At 42.0% G+C, this 21,597-nt stretch overlaps 1 protein-coding gene across 1 annotated transcript in view; it reads right to left on the bottom strand.

Moving 5' to 3' along the window:
• Positions 1-6,251: 6,251 nt before the first annotated feature.
• LOC100542177 (crumbs cell polarity complex component 1) overlaps positions 6,252-21,597 on the bottom strand; it is a 111,062-nt gene continuing 95,716 nt past the window's right edge. The window contains exon 11 of the mRNA XM_031554960.1: positions 6,252-7,577. Within this exon, the coding sequence (XP_031410820.1) occupies positions 6,805-7,577 (773 nt within the window). The 3' untranslated portion in view covers positions 6,252-6,804. The remainder of the gene's footprint in view (positions 7,578-21,597) is intronic.

Raw genomic sequence — 21,597 nt, 5'->3', positions numbered from 1 at the left:
TGTTTTTTGTTTTTTTTTTTGCAAGGCTTGAGGGAATTCACCAAAACCCGACATTAGCTTGGAAAGCAAATGGTATCCTGGGCTCCATCAGAAGAGGGGTGGCCAGCAGGGACAGGGAGGTGATTGTCCACCTCTACTCTGCTCTTGTGAGGCCCCATCTGGAGTACTGTGGAGTACTCCAGGTCTGGAGCCCCCAGTACAAGAAAGACAGAGAACTGTTGGAGAGGGTCCAGAGGAGAGACACAAAGATGATCAGAGGACTGGAGCACCTCCCCTACGAAGACAGGCTGAGGGAGCTGGGCTTGTTCAGCCTGGAGAAAAGAAGGCTGCGGGGTGACCTCATTGCAGCTTTTTAGTACTTAAAGGGAGCCTACGAACAGGAAGGGAGTCAACTTTTTGAAAGGGTAGATAATAACAGGACAAGGGGAAATGGTTTTAAGTTGAGGGAGAGAAGATTTAGGTTGGATGTCAGGGGGAAGTTCTTTACTATGAGAGTGGTGAGGTGCTGGAACAGGCTGCCCAGAGAGGTTGCAGGTGCCCCGTCCCTGGAGGTGATCAAGGCCAGGTTGGATGGGCCATGGGAGCCTGGTCTAATATTAAATGGGGAGGTTGGTGGCCCTGCATGTGGCAGGGGGGTTGGAGATTCGTGATCCTTGAGGTCCCTTCCAACCCTGGCCATTCTGTGATTCTGTGATAATTCACAAGAGCAGGCCTTTTAATGTTAGCTCGAACACTGAAACAAGTTAAACAAATTTTTGCTCATTCAAACCGTGCTACTATCGTATTTATGTAACACAAGTGATTAGCAACTTAATATCATCAAAGCTGCACCAGTGGCTGAACCCAAGATCACTGACTGGTCAGCTGTGCTTTGCTGCTTAGTGTGTGTCTGCTCCTCATAATAAGGTGCAAACAGCCCAGCCTTGGGAGCTGAGAAGGCTGCGGTCCTGGAGCTGCTCTGTGGAGATAACCGATGAGACCACAGCAGTGCTAATGGCAGTTCACAGCTCTTGATGACTGTTGGCAGGTTACCTGCTCGCTCCTTTTCCTTATCTCTACTATAGTCCAGGAGACTAGAAAAAAAAATGGACAATTAATGTCCTGCATTTCCCACTTCGGTCATTCCAGCATTCTGTATGTTTATCTACTTATTTCATGCTTTGAGTAATAAGCACTGATTTTTCTTTTTTTCTTTTTTTCTTTTTTTTTTTAATTTAATAACTTCCACCTGCCAAGTCAGCTTATTTTAGCAGCCATATCAGCCTCAAAATTCACTGGCACATTGTAGTGAAGAAGCTGTTTTTAGGCTGACCTCCCTGTTTGTCCTTTGGCAGCCAAAGGAGTAGCAATACTGCGAACAGTTCTCGAGGGCATTTCCTGATTGGGAGGGAATCTTCAGCAGGGAAGAAACTGCAGGGACTTTGGGCCCTTTCTGGGGGCTTAGGACTTCATCCCTCTCTCAGGTGGGACAGGCTTTCAAAAGATGCAATGAATACAGGTTGTTTATTGGGATTATCTTAGTAGTTCATCTTTAGTTCTTTCCTGATGCTGCTTTTCCTGTTCTGTTCTGAAATTAGTATGTTTAACTAGGAACTCCTTGTTTCTTCTGAAAACACTGATATTGCTGTTATTTAGCACTGTTTCTTGATCTCTGGTTTATTTTGTCCCTCTGAATGTAGCATGCTCGCCTAAAAGAATAAAAATCCATAGAATGGATAAATATCTGAAAATATCTGAAAATATCAAGACAAGCTGGGAAGGTGCTAGCTCATAACTATTTTCACTGCATTTAAACTTAACTCTCATCAAAATACGTGCACTTTTTTTCATCTTCCTGGTAGTTACAAAGCACAATTACCATAATTTTATGGAATGTATTCTTAAAACTTCTTGAGGCCTCACATAAAGCATGAGATAGGTAATACTCCCAGTCTGTACCCCCGGCCTCTGCCTCGGGGATTTGGCTGCCAGTGGGAGCACCGCAATGATCCTGTATGGATTTATGGTAATGTGCATCGCATCCAGACGTAGCGAGCGATCCCTCTGCAGTCATTGCCCTGTGAATCCACTGTAATTGTAAGCAATGTGTTTGCAGAAGTGTGTCTAGTGACCGTAAATCTGCCAGAGCATGTTAACAGCTCACAGCAAGCACTGCAAGCCATGTGATAAAACAAGCCCCGCTCAGTGGAGCCTCGGCCCGGCCGGCTTTCAGGCCGTGGCGATTAGCAGGAAAGCTCGACGCTGTTTTGTGCTTCACGTCTTTTAATCTATCAGCCCAGCAACCTGCCTTCGGCAATGCTGCCTCAGAAGAAAACTTCCCTCCCTGATGTGCCCAGCCGATGTGATGTGCCGCACGAACAGGGATTCCTTCCCAGCCGCAGCGAGTCTGCTGTCAGGTTTTCTCAGATGCGAGGAAGAGAGATGAAAAGATTGGATGTGCATTTGCACCTCAGTCTCGTGTTTTGTCATGAATATGCTGAGCGCCAAACATCATGTGCCAGAAGGCAGGAAAGGAGGGTAGTGCCAGGCACTCCTTGGCCACTCTGCAGGGCCAGGAGTTAGGGAGGGGTGGCAGCGCCATGTGTACCTAGCCACACCGGTGCTTGGGATTGGGAAGATGGATATAAGTGATGTTTATAACTTTTGTGGTTTCTTGGGAGACTGTTTTATACTGCTTGCTTTCTAGCTAAGTCCTGCTGTGCTCTTCTTTGACAATAAAAAGTAAATGCAGGTGAAGATGAAAGGCGTGTGGCCCCTACTTCCAATGCACTGCCTGTGGGCAGGGTTGGATAGAGGAATGTGTGGGCCCTGTGCAGCCCAAAGGGGGAAATCCAGGCTCTCTCCCTTCCTGCACTGCAGTGTGGAGCTCAGGCACCCTGGGAAGGGGAGAGCTTCCTAGAATTCCTCTACCTGTATGGAGTGAGGTTGTGTCCCACCACCCAGATGGAGTGTGTTAGATAGCCTTCCTGTTTTTCCTAATCACCAGATCTAAAAGAGCAGGCAAAGAGCTTGCACCTTCTCTCCAGCAGAACTCATAGAAGAATCCCCACTTGGAAGGAAGTGTTTGGTTTTATGGAGCGAGGTGAAGTGATGTTTTGGAACAACAAGGCTGAGTGCAGGCAGGCACAAGGACAGCAGCAGTGGCACTTTGATTCAACAAGATTTTTTTTGCCACTTAGCAGTTTTCCTATGTTTTTTGGCATGGCACTGGTTTGAATAGCAGTGTGACGATTTGTAGCAACAGCCAGCTTATGGGATAGATGTTCCATGCTGGTAGCCTGACAACTGGGTGCCTAAAGGCTTTGGGAGTGTTTCTTTTAGTGCCTAAGGCATACAGTGCATCTGGTGTAAATATTTGCATGGTGCGTATTTACTGCTAAGAATACTGAGTGAGAACTAGGATTCATCAGTTAATAATTTCCTTGTATTATGCAGAGTCTGTTTCAGTTGCATCATAGTAAAAGTTATTGCATGAAGAATGGATGTAGTCTGTTGTACCTATCTCGTCTGACCCTGAAGCACATTCCCTATGCAAAAGGGGACTGTCCTGGGCTCGGACTGGTTTTTGGAGCAGTCAGAGGTCCTGGGTAGTTCGCAGCAAAGCATTTGAGAGGACTGGCTTCCTTCAGCGGAGTGCAGCACGGTAATTAGCATCCCCGGCTGTGGGCAGCCAACAGGCGCCATCGCCCGGCTCTGCTGGGGTGAATTAAAGCAAGTGTAATTAGGCCAATGGAGGGAAAGAGGCATTTGATTAAGGTAGCCAGCAAAGCTTCGACGAGGCAATTGGGCTTCATTATTTAACAGCTGCATGACACATGTCTTGTAAATAATTTCACACATGTAGAACATTATCATAGAAACTGCAGATTTCATGCTAAATTTTCCAGTCTTGGGCTCTTGGTGTGTTCTAACCTCTTCCATTTGTGTAAGAATTATGTGTGACATTTCTCAGCTATTTTAGGAAGTGCTGCAGCATAGCAATTGTACAGAATACCAGTCGTAGTCCACAAAGCAAGTAGCAACTGCAGCCTGTAACTCAGGCATTTGGTTAACATTACTGCTGTAGAATTTACTGTGCATTCTCTACCTCCATATCAGGAGATATCACCTTTTTAACATCTTAGGGAAATGAGATGAGGCTGGATGACTTCCCGCAGTAATTCATGGTGTCAGGCCGGGATACTAATGGTTGGCAAGATCCCCTGGTGGAGTAAATGAGGGTTTTTATTACCAGTGGGGACACCTCGGGGCTTTCATCCAATAATCCCCCTGGCTTGTGCATTTAGCACAACTCACAGCAAGGTGCAGAAAACAACAAAAAAGAATGCTTCTGATAAATCATTTGGTTAAGTAGCCTTTAAAAGCTGCTGTATTACTGCTGAAGGAGCAGCCTGCCATTCCTGTCTGGAGCAGTGGTGATTCATCTCTGTGCTGCTGAGAGCGACGTCAGAGCCGTGTGTCAAAGCACTGCAGCTCCTTCTCCTTTGTGTTTTAGACATCTTTTCCTTCCTTGGCTCTCTAATCTCCTAACTCTGCTTGTTCTGACTGCTCTGCACTCGGAGTGACTCTGCTTGTTTTTGGCATCCACCTGGAAACCTGCAGAATTTTGTGATGAAAGCAGGGCAACTCCAGCAGGATGAGCTCCCTCCAGCAGTTTATTTTGGTCTAAATGTTCACTTCTCTGTCTGGGCTTTTATTATTTTATTATGTTTTCTCCCTCTGTCTCTAAGGTATAGATTCCGTCTCTCAAGCTGAGTTCTTGGTCTACGAATCCAGGCCTGGGCCTCACTGACAGCACAGGTTAAACAAATACAGTTTCCTGAATACCACAGGAGGTCTGGGCTGAGTCTAATCATTGCAGAGTAGCCATGCTGATTGTTAATAGGCTTCTCCTTCCTCCTGCTTTCCCCTGGTTATGCAGTTTTCCCCTCTCCTGGCCCGGGCTCGGACACCCGCTGGTAGCAGCGGGGTGGCAGGAAGGTAACAAGCTTCCTTCAAACAACATTCACCCTGCTCATGAGGGATGCTAACTGAGGGCTGGCTTCCAACAAGAGCTGCGTCAGAGCTGGAAAGCTGCTTTTTACCTCTGACTTCCCTTCCTGCATGGGGATTTTGGGATGGAGCTGTAAACCGCATCTCTTATTTCTTATTCATTTGGATCACTTGAAGCAAGAGCTGTTCTTTTTCCCTTTTTTTTGCTGTGTGATTCTTTTTTCTTTGTTTACCTAGTTGGCAATCTATTGCTAAAAGACATCCTCTTTTTGCTCTTTAATGATTCAGTGTGCGCTCTCTTGCTATCCTATCTGTGAATTCATCTTTGAAATTTGAAGGGAACAGCCCCCTGCAGTGATTCTGTGCTCTCCAGTAGAGGAAGCAGGCAAGAAAAATCACACCTAAACCTTAAAAATGGGACCAGATAAAATGGAAATTTATCCCAAACCTGATCACACCAGGTTTGGGAACCTAATCACACTTTTCCTTCTGTGTAACTTCTGTGATGTTGTAGTTCCACATGAATCCTCTGTTTCTGGTAGGGCAGGGGCGAGAAAGTCAATATAATTAGTCAAGGTTAAGTCTACATAAGGTAAGTGGTGAGTTCAGGATATGTATGACTTATGGGCAGGGGGAGGGATGGCTGTTGCAGATGTAGTGGCACTTTTTTGATTTTCCTGATTCTCTTTGGAAAGCTAAAATTTGCCTATAAAATATCTATTTTTCTCTGTCAGCAGGACATTTTTATCCTAGTCCTCACTTTCTTACCCGTTTCTGATCCTGAAAATCTTTCTTTCTAGGCTTTTGTACTACACTTTCTTTCTTTCTTTCTTTCTTTTCTTTTTTTTTCTTTTTCTTTTTTTGTAGCATTGCTCATAGTTCACGTTGATACCAAACCTTCTCACTCAACTGGGAAGGCCACTATGTGGCCATGTAAAATTTCATCAACTTTGTACTGCTAAAAACCTGAACAATAAGAATTGTATCTAAGGATAATTGTTTCTTGATTCAAACTGATGAACTTCCTTCTTGACAAATGTCCATTCTTCTAGAATGTCCAGCTGCAATTTTCTGTATCAAGTGAAGTGGTCAGCAGATGTACTCTATAGAGGAAGGCATACTTTTTTTGAATGCCTGGAACTCACTGCAGTATTGCTGCTTTCCTTCTCAGAAAAGAAGCCTGAAATGAGTTTTGGAAACTTTTCCTCTGGCAAAAAAGAAAAGAAATCTGTATGTGGATTCATCCAGACTAAATCAGAAAAATAATAAAAGGGGAAAATTTGAGTTATAATATGTGACATCAGTAGGACATATAGCTTAGGAAAACTTACCAGAATGAAACCAGAAAGGCATAGCCATTCTGAGAATTGATGTTGAGGGAAAGTGATAGAATAATCTATTTGGCCTTGAGGTCCAGTAAAATAGAAGAGGAGAAAGAGGCCTGTTAGCAAGGGTGGAAAAGGGAAATCCATTAGAAGAGAAAGTATGAATTGGATGTTTTTGAAAGTTACTGAAAAAGATACCTTTGTTCAGAAAACAGAGGAAAATGAAAGAAGAATGTTTTAAAAGGCTCACACAAAGCAAATGCCTAATTTTAAGAATTCTCTTTGTTGTGATTAGCAAATCAACGAAGTCTAATTAAGTCTAATTTTATCACTGTCAAACATAAGTTTTGTCTGTGGTTGAATAAGGACTTGTATTTTGAGAATGTTTCTGTTAAAACAAAAGTTAACTGGGCCTGTGACACAGTTTGATGTTTGCTAAAGTGCTCTGTAGCTCGTAGAAAATGTGAAATTTCTTTATGCAATATCACTAGTCAACTATGATAAGGTATAGCCTGTAAGGTGCAGCTGCTGCTGCTGAGGCTGAAGGCCGTGTAGTAAGATAGGTATGACTAAATGTGTGTGCGTGTGTGTTTGTATAGGAATAGATCTTAGAACATGGAGTATGGTAGTTCTCCATGACACAAATAAAAGGTTGTTTAAAACACTGCTTACCTGTGTACCCAAGTGGACAGATGCAGTAATACCTCCCTATAAGGTTGAGACACGTTGCCCCATTCAGGCATGGGTCTGACACGCATTCATTCACCTCCAGGTCGCAGTGCTTGCCTTGGTAGCCTGGGACACAGTAGCAGGAGTATTCATCAATCCCATCCCTGCACACTGCTCCGTTGTGACACGGTTCCGAGCTGCACTCATCAACATCCATTTCACAGCGTGTGCCTGTGAATCCTGTGCTACAGAGGCAGGTGGGCCTGGCCAGGCCGTCGAGGCACGTGCCTCCATGTTCACAGGGGTTGGGGTCACACATACTGATGGATATTTCACAAGTGGTCCCATTGTACCCATCCGGGCACTCGCAAGTGAAATTGAGGTTTCCAGCAGAACTTAAACAGGTAGCATTTTGAAGACAAGGGTTTGAGGAGCAAGGATCGGAGGTTTTATTGCAGAGTTCCTCCAAGTGTTCCTCAAGTGACATGTCCACACAACGGCAAATATCGTCTCTGTGACCAGTAATGCATGTCGAGTTTTTTTGGCAGGAGTTTGGCAGGCATCTGGAATCATTTCTCATGGAAAGTGACTCTAGGAAGGAAAGAAAAAAGGTCCTGAGGACTTCCCCAGTGCTCGGAGTAAACCAGACAGAACTGCAAGTCTTACCACGAATCTTTATCTCGTAGAGGTGGTCATCAACGGCTATGCAATAACTGAGTGGTATGAAGTTTACCAGGACATCCTATGATTATTATTATTTTTTAACAAAAGTCATATTACTAAATCATGTGTGCTTCAGAAAATCCTTGAAGCTTGGATTCATAGTTCAAGAATCTATTTTCCAACTGTTTTTCCACCTATGAAGAACAAGTTGTTTAGAGCACCTCCTTATCTCCCCTGTGGACACTCAGTTTCCTTGCTGCTATGGAATGATGTGGAAGGATGGATTTGGAAACCTAGTGCTACTGAGAGCTACACGGAAAGAGCAGAGGAAGAAGACAAAAACATGGAAACAGACACCCCTGTGCTCTGTGATGTGATGTGGCTGGGTGTGATGGTGTCTGATGTGAAGTCTGACTCTGAGCAAATGATTAAAGAATATTTTCTAGTGCTTTTGCAGAAGGGGTTGTAAGGGAAATTTGGTGGTTTTGGTAAAGGCTTGTTTTTTAATGAAGTTGCACAAGGTTAATCAGGAAAGCCTGACGTGTGGTGGCTCTGGTAGGCAGAAAAGTCGTTTTCATTCTTATGCAATTAAGATCACTTTGGCTGTGACTTGTTCTGACAGACTTTCTTAAAACTTGTGTGTTGCATCAGAAAAATAGAAACCAAATGCTGATCACTTTGGATTTACGTTGACTGACGCTTGAGTTAATTATCAGTCTCTTTATAAACATTGATACATTAATCTAATTACTAGAGGAATTTGTGCCAAGCGTTTTACTCTGTTTAAATCCTTTTCATGTAGCTGAGGCATTTGGCAGTAAAATTCCTTGCAGTAAAGCTTGCCATCTACTGGGAAACCGCCAGTACTGCCAGAAACGTGTCAGTACTTTCCATCTTTTAGAAGTACTGGAGTTATTAAATGTAAGAAATGCTGAGAAAGATGAAGTAGGGTTTTTTTTTCCTCTTGAATAAGTTTACTTAAGTTAGTGATGCTCTTGATAATATAATCTCAATTTTTCATTTACCAATCAGTACTTAAAAAGCATGATTTTGCCTGTTTTGGGGGTTGTTTTTTTTTGTTTGTTTGTTTGTTTGTTTTTCCCCAGCTCTTTCCTTAGACATCAGAAACTGTTGGAATCATAGAATTTTGGAATCCCCGAGGTTGGAAAAGACCTCCAAGATCATCAGGTCCAACCATCCACCTACCACCCACTAAGCCATCTACCTTAGTGCAGCATTTAAATGTTTCTTGAGCACCTCTTGGAGCAGTGACTCTGTGATGTAATACAGAATGGTTTGGGATGTTGGAACTGCATGGAAGTGAACATGGTAGGGCAATATTAAGTTAGTGGGAAAGGTAAAGCAAGTAGAGCAGGAGTTGTGAGAAAGCTGAAACTATTTGGCTCCTTACTCTCCTGTCAAGGAAACTAGTGCTCTTCAGTTAAGCAAGTGATATTGAGGAGCCTGATCTCAAATCTTTCCTGAGGTTTGAATGGAGTTTTTCTAGGTTCTGTATGAATCAGAACTAGAATCTTCTTGTGTGCTTTTCAAAATATTCTGCTTTCTTAAGTTGGTGCAATTTAAAGTAAATCACCAGTTTTCCCCATTCTGTGAATCAAATTAGCAATCAGCCATTCAGTCTGCACCAACAAAACCTTGCAAACTGTGTTGGGCTGTTTTTGGCAGAAATGTCTTTCAGCAAAGATTTGTTCTTCCTGCAGCTGACTCTTCCCACAAGTTGGTGAAATATGTTAATCAGCAGTGTCATTTAAAATCAGATTTCAATCACCACCAATCACATTGGTATGACTTTGGGTTCACTTCAGTGCGGTTATGCCTGCGCTTTGCTAATCATCACTAATCATCTCATCATGCCTGGGGGCTCCTTGTGATTCGCAAGGCTGTTCTTCAAATGTGCCTTTTCTTCCCTGAAGGGAGGACTCTAAGCCGTACAGAGGCTCTCAGCACTAACAGCTTCAGGGCCTTTTTTACATACGCTGCAGAGATTTTTCTGAGCTTCTTAACAGAGGCAGTCAATTTTCTGAGGAGGAAAACAAAAATACTAGGAGGAGATGCTAACTTCTTGATGTCCATGGCCATCAACAGTAATAGTTTTACTGTGCTTTGAGCTTTGAGGAGGACTGCTTTTTAAAAAGAACTTTTGAATATAACATGAGGGTAGCAAGGGCTCAGATAGTTTGACGTCTGGGTGAACATATTTGTATTGTTTTCTTGTTTAAAATTTGTCCTTGAGATTTTAAAACTAATCTTTTGATGAAATATCAAGATCTGCAACTTCAGTGTAGTGTTGAAGTAGTTAGCATGTAACTAGAAATATTTAAACGTATCTCAAAGCATTGAGTGCTGCATAGAATAGTTCTTGGCTCTGGTATAACTCAGCATATCTCCATTTACATACACTGTACTGTAACCTGGAAAATACAGTTCACAATGACAATAACTTCCTTGCAAGGATAGTCTTAGAAAATTGTGGATACGCATATATATTAAATCTTGAAGAACTAACGATGAAGTGAATGCATCTGCATAATCTAAAGAGTAACAGTTTGGGTTCAGATACCTTCATTGTAGTCTGAAAAGCAGAGATGCTATTCAAGGATCAGCATTTGGCAAATGTTGAAGAAAAGGACATACAAACATGCCATTCTGGATTAAGCATTGCTAGGTAAGGGGCTGTTTTAGCCCTCAAAATAGCATTTCCATCAAGATTGTGAGTAGATCACTTATTTTTTTCTTTCCACGCAGTTCTGATTTACAAACTGAAATCTCAAACTTCCAAAACGTTGCACTGACACTATTTCATCCCTATGCAGCCCATCTCCCAGTATGCTTGTCTGCTGTCCTAATTATTGAAAGCAATGAGCAGCTTATTGATACTGTGATGCTGTTTCTCCTTGTCAAACTTCATTGGGGATGGAATGCCACTCTCTAGGACTTCCCTGTGCTATCCGTGGTTGGAATTATGGCTCCATCTGCTCAGTGAGAAAGTGTACCTTGGGAAAGTAGGAGGGAACCTGTAACAAACAAGCAGGAGCTTGTCATCATGGTCATAAAGAGTTAATCCTGAATCCCTAACTTCAGCTGTGTGTCCAAAGTGTCCTAGCATGTTGTTATAGAAACCGCTTTCAGGCTTTAAATCTTGAATCATGGTTATAACCATAGTAACCGCCACCACACACAGGCACAAAAGAAAAAGGGCAGTTAATCTAAATGTTCTATTTTATATTGAAAATGTTTCAGATACATTTGTATCCAAAACCCAAGAAAAGTAAATTAATAACATATCTGAAGGAGAAGTATTCCATATTGTAATGCTATTCAGTCGTTATCCTTACGCCTATTTTAAAATGTTATTTAGGAAGCACTTTAAGATTGAAGCTATTTGTGATTCAAATTACAGTGCATGTTATTACATGAGTGTCTCTGTGCTGATCATTTCTGCAAGCTCAAGCTGACTTGTGCTGCTCCCCAGGAACAAAGGATGCTACCATTTGCTGTCATTTTCCCTTGCCATCTTGTTCTCATTGTGCCAGCCCAGACTTGCTTGTCTGTTTGATGTATGTTCTAGCAGACTGTATTGCCACAGCAAGGTGTGCTCTCTCAAAGGCACTTGCTTGGCACACTGTCCAGCTAATGTGAGAGGGGGGTGGCTGCAGCCCATTAGCTGGTGAGCTCTGTTGTCGGCAACAGGCAAACGAATCACCTCCAAAATGAGGTAAATGTTTTCTTTCTTCTCAAAGCTCCTCTTCACTTCTATCCTAAATGATGTTGATTAGAAACTGAGTTTATTGCTGCTGTGCAATCTCTGCTGCTGTATACACTGTTGAATATAACATTCCTCTTTCATGGTTTCAAAGTGTATCTGCAAGTCCTTATCTCCTAAGTCTGGAGAAGAGTAAAGATGGGAGTGCAGTTCGAGGCTGTGGCCAAGTAATGAAAACCATTTTTAGTTTAATTCATATACAGAATTTATTCTTAACACAGTAGTGCTGGATTCTTTCACAAGGGGCATGGGGATATGCGGGTAGGTGATGAACAACTGCAGTACATGGTGGAGGGAATCCAGCAGCTAACTTCAGATCAGCTTTTCTATTATTTCTTCAGAGGCAAAAAACAGATAATCAGGTGTGCTCAAAATCTAAAACAATTTTAACTAGGTGCTAAGGATGCAATCAGTGTCTTTCCTGATTGCAGTGCTTTTGGATCTTCGGTAAAGCTGGGGACATCCTCAGCATATGGCTTGGGATACAAGGCCGTATGTTTCCAAAGTTGTCTTGTGAACCACGGAAAAATGAGAGCAATGCTTGCAGTTGGGGTGGTACCACCTGCATTCACAGCTTTACCAAAAAAAAAAAAAAGAAAGTAAAAGCATTGGAAGCAAGCATGTAGCAAACCAAGAAGGGAAACAGCGCCAGAACCCAGGGGAACTGCAGGAAGCACGGTCATGCTTCCCTGCAAAACACAGACTGCAAAATTGACTTCAGGTTCAAATTCTGTCCCTGTGTGTTTGCTTTTGAAAGCCACTAGGAGGCATCTTCTTTACCTTTGATTCTACTATCCACTCCATTGCCTCTTACTTTTATTATTATTTTTTTAATATAAGAAATGCATACAGCAGTGATTTTGATGCACATTAACATATACAGGTGCTGTGATTTTAAAAAGTGACTGCAAAAGTAACAGTGATGCAGGTATGATTTCTTTTTCCAAGTCAAAATTAGATATGTTTAAAGCCGTTGGTGTTAGAAATGCATCAAAACAATCTGTAACATAGGGCAAGAATTTCTTTTCATGCAAGTAACATTTTCACATTCACTTTGTTTGTCACCAATTCAGAATCTTAGATTTTCTTTACATCCTGGTTAAATTTTGGCTTCAGAAGGCATGTATAAGCTCATCGTCTGGATGAGGAGCTGCGAGATATGGTTTAGTAGCTTGTGGTAGCAGTGGTAATGAGAAGATGGTTGGACTAGATGATTTTATAGGTCGTTTCCAACCTTGTGATTCTATGATTCTATGGTCAAACATACAGTGGTGATAAATCATGGGGAAGATGGTGTGGTCAGGTGTGTCTCATAGGCATATGCTGATGATTCCCAGTTCAACATGGTCTCCATACGCACTTGTCTTATAGCGTCTGATAACCAGGAGATGCCATCAAGGCACATTATATCAGACGTGCCATATCCTTTCTGCACAGCCAAACCTCCAGCAACAAAATGCATATTTAGAAAATGATGTTTTTTAACATGCACTACAACAGGGGCAAAATCCATGACAAAATGCATAAGGCTTTCATAGATCTGTTCCTTTCTCCAGCTGGCTTACTGTGTTCCGCTTTGAAGTCTGTAAGGAAGCAAATGATTTAAAGTTTGTAAGTGCAAAGCTGCGTAGTGATGTGTGTGGATGCTGGGATCGCCTCCAGTAGGTTCTCAGTAACACAGCTGAGGACTAAACTTTGCTGAAGCCAGCAAAATGCAGCAGAACAGCAAAATCAGCTCCAACTGTGCGTGCTGTCCCTCTGAGCTCCCTGTGTGCACAGTTCTTTTCTCACACAATTTGTTTTATACAATGTAACAGTACTCTTGTATCAAAATCATGATGCTGCTCCTGCAGTCTCGCCAGACTTTAAAAAAACAATCAGCCCTGTAGCAGATTGACATTGTTTTGCTAGATGTATAGTGCACTGTGATTTCAGTACAGAGCACAGGAAAATCGGTCCGTCTTTTTCAGAGTGGTGAACTTCATGGAGGAGTGCATGTTCCTGCCCTTTCTGTTGTTTACTGAAGAGCCTTTTGGTTCAGAAATCAGCTATGATTTCTTCCCTGTGTGAGTTCATCACCAACAGGGATTTAGAAACTGTGTGGGGAAAGTGGCAGCTCCTGCACTGCTGACCAGGCTAGAGCCAGTTGTGTAAAGGGTGCAACCAGAGGCTCCACCTGCTCTGCTTCTGCAGAGCTCTGGTGCTGAGGGCTGCAACTGGTGGAACCAAAGCCACAACACTGAGATTGGTGAAGGACAACAATGTGGTCATCATCTGCACCAGTTGCCCTCATTGACCTCTCACAGGTAAAACTCAGTCACAGACCCAACAGAAGGATGGTAGAAGGAGGCTTCCAGTGAGTGAGAATGCTACAGTTTCACATAGAGATGAAGCTCCACCGTACAGATATGTTGTGGCATCCTGAAAGTCTTCTGACTTGTAACAGAGGAAGGATTTGGTTTACATGAGGAACGAATATTTCAATTCCAGAGTAGGTTCAGAAACAGATCTTAAAAAGACTGGGAGCTACATGAAATGAAAGTTCAGGTTAGTTTAGCTGTGTAGACTACCATGGTTTCCTCTCTGGTTTCAAGAACTGTTTGCTGATTAAGGGTAAAACTGTACAGGGACCCCCAACACACTGTGTAGTCTGTAGAGCTGTTGTTCCAGCTTTCTCTAAAAGCTACCACCCTCTCTTGTTCATACTACAGTCCTAGAGAGTTCTGGCCAGGCTCTTCCTTGAGAACCAGGTCTTAGTAGAACCTGATAGCAAGGCAATGTGAACACACTAAATTAAAAAAATGAATGATATAAATTAAATAAAACTCATACTGTGGTTGAGGAAGAACAGGAACTGCTCTCCTGCAGAGAGAGATGCATGAGACTTTGGAGGCTGCCAGGAAAATTAGGATTCTTACTAGACTGAAGTCTCTGGTTGACATCTACTACCCCACACAGATAAAGAGCTGGTTTTATCACATGGCTATTTGTCAGTTCATTATTCTTCCTTTCACTTCAGAGCAGAGCGTGATGTCTGCTCTGTGTCGTGGTGTTCACAGCGAAGTGCACTGAGCTTGTGCCACTGCCAGGCCAGTCAGGGCCTCTGCTCTCATCAGCTCTGGCTTGTTTCTATGCAGTAGCACTTGCCTGCCTGGCTGAGTCACCTGATGTTCTCAAAGTTCATGGCTGTGTGTCACACTGCTTCAGATACGCTACTAAGAGGACAGTTCTCCTGCCTTGACTCCTACAGGATAACAGACAGTGCAGATATAGATGTTTTCTGCCACTTGTTGCCTGCTGGGCCCCAAGCTTACTCTCCCTGCTGGAAATCTGACTGCAGGGGCTCAGAGTTTACATGCACAGAAGGAGCGTGAGCCAGAGCAGTAGCAAGGGTAGGAATTGAAAATCCTCCCAGCAATTAGGGATGTCTTTCTCTGAAACCTTTGCAAGATGCTGCATTGTCAAGGTAAGGAAAAACGGAAGATTAATCAATGCCAGGGCATGCCCAGGAGCCTTCTGTGGGGAGATCCCACAGTAAGCCCCTCGTATTGGAGGAATATCACTAAAAGGCAAATTGTTTAAACAAACCTAATGTGGTGGTGTGTTTTAGAATAAAAGAGCTGCCCAGAAAAAAAACCATGACAGATTTGATGGCAATAATTGTGATAAATATTTAGTGACTGGATATCTGCTCTCACTGAGAGCACTTTTGGCAGAGAGCTCCATGACAGGCCTTGCTTTATGATCCCAAAGGGCACCATACAGCGTACTGTGCTGAGAGGCTGCAGAACAGATTGGAAAGTAATTCTCAGTACTTGGCACCTGGGAATTCTCAAAAGCCATTTTCTCTTAGGATTCATTTCCTTTGGTCAAAGAGATTATTAATTATGGATAGCCTTGAACAGAAAAAGGCACTGTTATTGAGCTCCTAAAATAGTGTCTCATTTAAAATGAATAAAATATATTAATTAGAGGGTCAACTGTGGTGTCTTTTCAAGACAATTTAATATTAATTGGACCATGGTAGCCTTCTGTAACAAATATCTTTCCATTAGTAATCAAGGGAGTTCATAAGCATAGCAGCATAGGAAGGAAGCACTAAAGTGTTTATCCTTCAGCTTGCCAGGGCAGTTGGACCATCACCATCCATATAGACTATGGATCATATAGTTCAAAAGTGGTTGTCTTTGTGCGGAGCTGTCTCCTTTGTGCTATATTTCTTATTTCTTAATTCTTTAATTATTTCTTAATTGTAAATGTATCATGCTTAGTTAAGTCATCTTGTTCACTTAACTAAGTGAATAACTGCATTTCAGGCTGAATTTTACCTCTGGATAAACGGAAGCATATTGTTCTTGCTAATAACTATTTAGACTAAGTTTGCCTCTGCCCTGTTTTTGTCTGACCTGTGCTTTACTCGCTGTGTTTGAACATATGCAAATTGCCAAAAAATTGCTGACAGGTGTGGCAGATGAGCACAGACTTATGAACATCGGCTTGTAGAGGTGCATGCCTACTTTACTCTTAGCATGGGATGACTGTAAGTACATGTGTTGATTTGTTTCTATCATCTATTATCAACAGAAATTATATTTGTTGTCTGGAAGAGGTATATTTCTATAAATTCTGTTGCAAGTACCCTGTATTAACATTTCCTTTATCCTGCAACATTAAATATTCCTGCTATAGTTTGATGCACTAGTTGCTATATTTTCCATGTACAGCAATTATGAATTACATTTGAGAAACAGAAAGCTTAGTTCCTAAGCAAGGTAGGGCAGGTTCCTGGTGGGGAGGTTATACAGAGACAGCTGTAGGGCAGTCAGCAGATTACAAATTAGCACCTTCAGTCCTTTGCTCCTCCTTGGTTCCTTAGGGAGCTAATGAGGTGGAAGCTGAGCTTTCTTCTAGCTTTGGAGCCTAAGCCTGTATCAGATCATTTAGGTATCCATCGTCAGGCTAGTCCTGCAGATTGGGAGGCTTTGGTAAAGCACCAGTGCTCTGTAAGAAGTCAGTGTCTAGCTGCCAGTATTGCTGTCCCAGGGGTTGTAGTGCTATTCTCTACACATGGCTGCTTCTGGTTCACCTGGGCTGACTAGCACAGTGCTTCTCTGGTAAAGGCCCGGGGCTCTGCAGCAGTGATGCTTCAGACTGCTTTCCCTCCGTTGTTACCTTAAGGTGAGAATGCAAGATGCAATAAAGGAACAGAACATAGAGAGCTCTGTCCTTCGTTGAGCACAAGGAAGCGTAGCGCGTCACCTGCAGAGTGATGCAGACTGCCCCATTGACAAGCTGAGCTCTGCTTTGCTTTGCCTTGGATATGCTTTCACTACACTTTTCAGGTAAGGTTCAAACGGAATGTGTGCAAGTATAACATCGATTTATAAAGTGACATTTATGTTACTAGGTGTTGTTCTTCTAAGAATGAAGACTTTGGATTAGTATCAAATTTGCACATGTGCAGAGATTTTTTAAGAGGGAAATAATGTGATTCCTAGTGATCAGAATTCCCCTTCATATCAGTAGTTATTTTGTCAAATAGCTGAAATGCAAAGCTTTATTTATCAAATTCAGATGTGGACCTGAGCTCTCAGCACTGAGAGGGCTGTCACTGGAACAGCTGAACTTCAGCTGCAGAGTCCATCACAAGTACCTCAAGCATATCCCTACTACCTCTGAAGCAGTTCACAAATTGCTCTGAAGCTCAACTGCAGGAGCACTGGTGTTTTGCACATGCCTGTGGTGGCTGACCTGTCTGTGGCGTGGTTCTGGAGTGAGCTGGCAGAAGTCAGTCAATGTTCTCTGCATTTGGAGTTGCTATAGTGACAATTTTTATTATTATTATTATTATTTTTTTTTAAGGTGTGTAGGTTAAGCATTGCCTTCTGTGTGCTTTGAGGGCTTTATCTGTGAGTACAAAAGATGCTGATACGTTGGTTGCTGAGACACTGGAGGGCTTGTATGCCTGCTCTTCAATATTTTTTTCTCTTTTATTTGCATGTAGTTTCAGTAAAAGCAGAGATTGCTTTTCTTCTCCTCTCCCAGATTATTCAGCATGTAACACTTACTGAACCTAACTCCATGCACGTTGTTATCCTGCTACCACAATATTCAGCATTTGTTAGATCAATGCTAGGTGTTGCTTTCTTTCTAGGCTGCTTCTATAAGTTGTGAAATAACAATGTATGTTTCTGCTTTATTTGTAGCAAAGGGCAATAATGCTCCAGGCTCTTTTCTTCTGTCCCCTTTCTTTCCTAACTGTCCCAAAAAAAAGGCTGCAAATTAGTTTCTGGGGAGATCCTCATGTCAACATCTTGCAGTGCTCAACACTCTGTGCTTGCTAGGCAGTGCTACTCAAAGGACCTGAGCTCTCAGCACTGAGAGGGCTGTCACTGGAACACCTGAACTTCAGCTGCAGAGTCCATCACTCTTTGAGCTGTTTTTTGCCAGCCTTGGCTGAGGTTTTTAGAAAGCAGCTTTTACTAAAACGTAGTTGGAATATGAATTTGAAAAAGCAGTCTTGTTTTCTCTAAACTGCTGTTCTTCACAGTTCTTTAACAATCCTTTTAATGCTTCTCTGCTTTGTCTTGGCAGCTGGCTACAGTGATTGAGTTTTTTAAGTGTCAGAACAATATCAAGATGATGTAAAGACAGTGTCAAGGCAAATATATACAGGTGATGCTTTGAAGGGGGGAAAGCACTGTCAGTGCTCCACAGTGAAAATGTTTAGGTGATAAAACCATTGCCACCATGAGCAAAAGCAAGTGGAGCTCTCTAGATTATTGCACTATGAATGTGTCTGGTTGACAACTTGCAGTTAGACTGAAAAAAACAGTTTGTAAGGATGCCTTTCCTGCCTAGTTCTTATCCCATGTCTTCTCTCCTATGACAACATTCCAGTTCCTAATACCCTATCAATAGGATGCCATTCTGATATAAGTATGTGCTGCATTAATTTGTAACAAGCACACTTCATCAGAAGCCAGAGAACAGAAATTCCAAAAGACTATCAGGCCGAGGTGCTATTCACCTTCAGAGCAGTTTCCAAATTGAGCACTGATCTCACAGTGAGCCTCTGAATTTATGTGTGTGTGTGCTGTGCTTTATCTCATTTCTGTTCTGAGGAGAAAAAAAGGCCTTTTAGTAATTTCTTAATGTCTTTATAAATCCCACTGAAGGAATTTAGAAAATAAAAACAACTCCTAAGTAGCTTACAGGGAATAATGTGCTACAAACCCTTCAAAATATTTTGGGTGTTGTCTTCAGATATAAGAGTTAGGAGTGAACTATTTAAAGGTGAAAATGCTTGGTACTTCCTACTTCCTAAATAGCACGTTCACATACATGTTATTATTTTATTTCAAGAAAAGAGGTTGAACAGTTACATATATTTTTTTTTTTACTTGTATCCTGTGAAATAACTGAGAATAGTCATGGAAAAACTTTCTGTTTTAATGTCGTGCTATTCCTGTATTGTCTATTTGCTATGTGTAACAGCTTTAAATCTGTAAGCATCAACCTTGTATGACTTTATTGAGATGAATTACAAATTTTACTATAGCAGCAGAAGCAACACTCTAAGTAAGCTGTTGACTCTGCTTTTACTCTAAGTTACGTTGCAGAAGGTTGCCTTTTCTCCCTTGCCCATGCAAGTTTCTTTAACCTGAAAATCATCTGCTATCTTGAACTGAACAACAGCTGGAGAAGAGCTTTTCTTGCCTAAGGCTCAGATGCCTTCTCCTGCCAGTGCTCACACCTCAGCCATCATGTTCCTCTAGAAATTGCTGCATCTAATCCTCCCAGAGCAAAGACTATAGGATGGCATGTTAGTGACTACAGAGAGTGTGTTGATCCCTTTGTAGAAGAAGGCTGAAAGTTATGAAATAAAGTGACGTACAAAGGAAGTCCTTGCAGTTAGCAACTGAAAATCTACTCTAGGTTTGCCTGTATTAAATCTAAGAATGAATAAATAATCATTTCATATATATTTGCTATGGATGTCTCAGGCTCCTTACAAATCTGGAAAAGTGTGTCTTCCTTCCTCTGTCTGTATAGGCATATGTGTGTATAACATGAAGTGAAAAATGTAAGGTCTACATTAGTAGAGCATGGAACAGGGAGACTGTACTCAGCTGTCCCACTGCAGGAGACGTATTTGCCTTGCCCTTCTGCAACTCAGCTTTTCCATCCCTAAAATTGAGATGCTGCCAGTTTACATGCTGTGGCACTCAATCTGCTTATGCTTTGTAAAACACATGAAACCCTTCATGAGGAGAAGGCTGAAGGTGCTTTTTTGGGAAAAAATAAAATTCAGCACATTTGCAAGGAGAGGAAAGGAACCTATTCTTCTGCCCTCTCATGAACGTGTTGGCTTTTGGCATGTTCACAACGTCAATAACTTGAAAGTCAGGAAAATTCTTTGAGAGAGTCTAAGCTAAAACTCAGTGTACAACTGCAAGTGCTGGGAGAACAAATGAGTTTTACAGGGTGAAATGGCAGTCCAACCTTGAACATGAAAGCAAAGCCCTTGCTATTAGCACAGGAAAACATTAAGATTCCAAGATTTCACTTGAGAAGCAGAACTAATTAGAGAAGATTAACAGAAATGAGGCATGTAATAGCTGGAATAGGGCATGACTGCACTATGAAAGACTGACTCACTGGACCTCTCATCAAGGTTAAGATCTGAAGAATGCTAGACTTTTTTCAAAGGCAAGTGGCAAGTTTTGCAGATGTTCCTGGGGCAGCTGAACAGTCATTGCTCTGTTCTGCACTTCCCCTGTCTCAACTGTGCCAGCCTTGATGTCAGGGTATGTTTCTGACTGTGGGGATTTGTTTCAGGTGTACATTTGTATTCCTACTCTTTTCCAGTGGATCTGAAGAGGTATTGTCACCAAATCTATATTAGATCAGTAGCACAGTGGAGATCTGAGATGTTTATATGAAGCTAGTAACTGATTTTTCTTGCACTTTTTTTTTTTCTTCAAAGTTGGGATCTGAAATATACTATGAAGTCTTCTTTTCCCATCTTATTTTCCATCTCTCAATCTTTCTGTCACTAACTGGCTTCCTACAAGCTCTAATAATCTCTTAATTACTGAATGGTGATTGTCATTCCAGAATTGGTTGGACACGTTTTCTGATGTAGTCCCATAAATGACTGCCATACAAGTACTTTAGTAACAGGCTCAGATAAACTGAGAATATTTCCCATGGAACAGATGAGATTGGAGGGGGCTTTTGGAGGTCATCTGGTTCAACCCACTTGCTCAAAGAAGTATCAACTAGAGCAGAAAGCTCAGCATGCACTTTCTGTAATGATTTCTTTAAAAATCCCTTACTTTTCGGAAGCCAGACTTACAGTAAGCATGCGTAACCTCATGCCTGTGGTTAATGGAAGTACTGGTGCTTGTGAGTGATTGCAGAAAAGATGCAGTCATCCATGAGGAACTAGCATTCCTTAGCCTGATTCAGAGACACAGTATAAAAGATGTGCAGGGCTAAAAGAAGACAGGAGAATCTGTCACTCTGTTGCCTGGATGTTTGTAGTTAATAAAAGTAAGGAAAGAGTTCTTCTGCCTGTAGTAAAGATGACAACACAAGTCTCAATGAGGCACAATTAAATAGCACTGGCAAGTTGTCCTGTGGGTTTCCGCTAGAACAGCTTGTTTCTATACAAACCCAAAGAAGAAATGATGCAACTCAGGATGCAAACATGTTTCCAACTGGTTGCTGTGCATGTTATACAGAAATTCATGTGAACTGCAATAACAGTGTCCTCTTGATTTTAGTAGTAGTGATGTTTTTTCCCTCAAAGTTAGATTTAAGAGCTGAGATACAATGAACATTGAAGCTCAATGAACAAGCCAGTTAAGCCTTAGTGAAGATTAAATAATGTAGTGCTGTTTATGATCTCAGGTATCTCAAAGAACATCGTTCTCAGTCAGCTTGAAATGAAACCATTCTTGACAGCAGCCACAAATCCCTGGTGCTGTAAAGCAGAGCCATGCTGGCCCTACTGGACAGCACAGCAGCACCCACTGAAGCTAGGAAGCTTTTAAAGTTAAGCTAGAATAATCAGAACTGTAATCAGCTCTGTTGGATGCTGTACGTGGAATATGAGAAGTACTAAAAACATATGCAACTCTTACTGGAGTAAGATGA

This window comes from Meleagris gallopavo, chromosome 10 (genome assembly GCF_000146605.3).
Source record: "Meleagris gallopavo isolate NT-WF06-2002-E0010 breed Aviagen turkey brand Nicholas breeding stock chromosome 10, Turkey_5.1, whole genome shotgun sequence".
Lineage (NCBI taxonomy): Eukaryota > Metazoa > Chordata > Aves > Galliformes > Phasianidae > Meleagris > Meleagris gallopavo.
The sequence above is the reverse complement of the archived record's forward strand: the minus strand, read 5'-3'. Positions and strand labels throughout refer to the sequence as shown.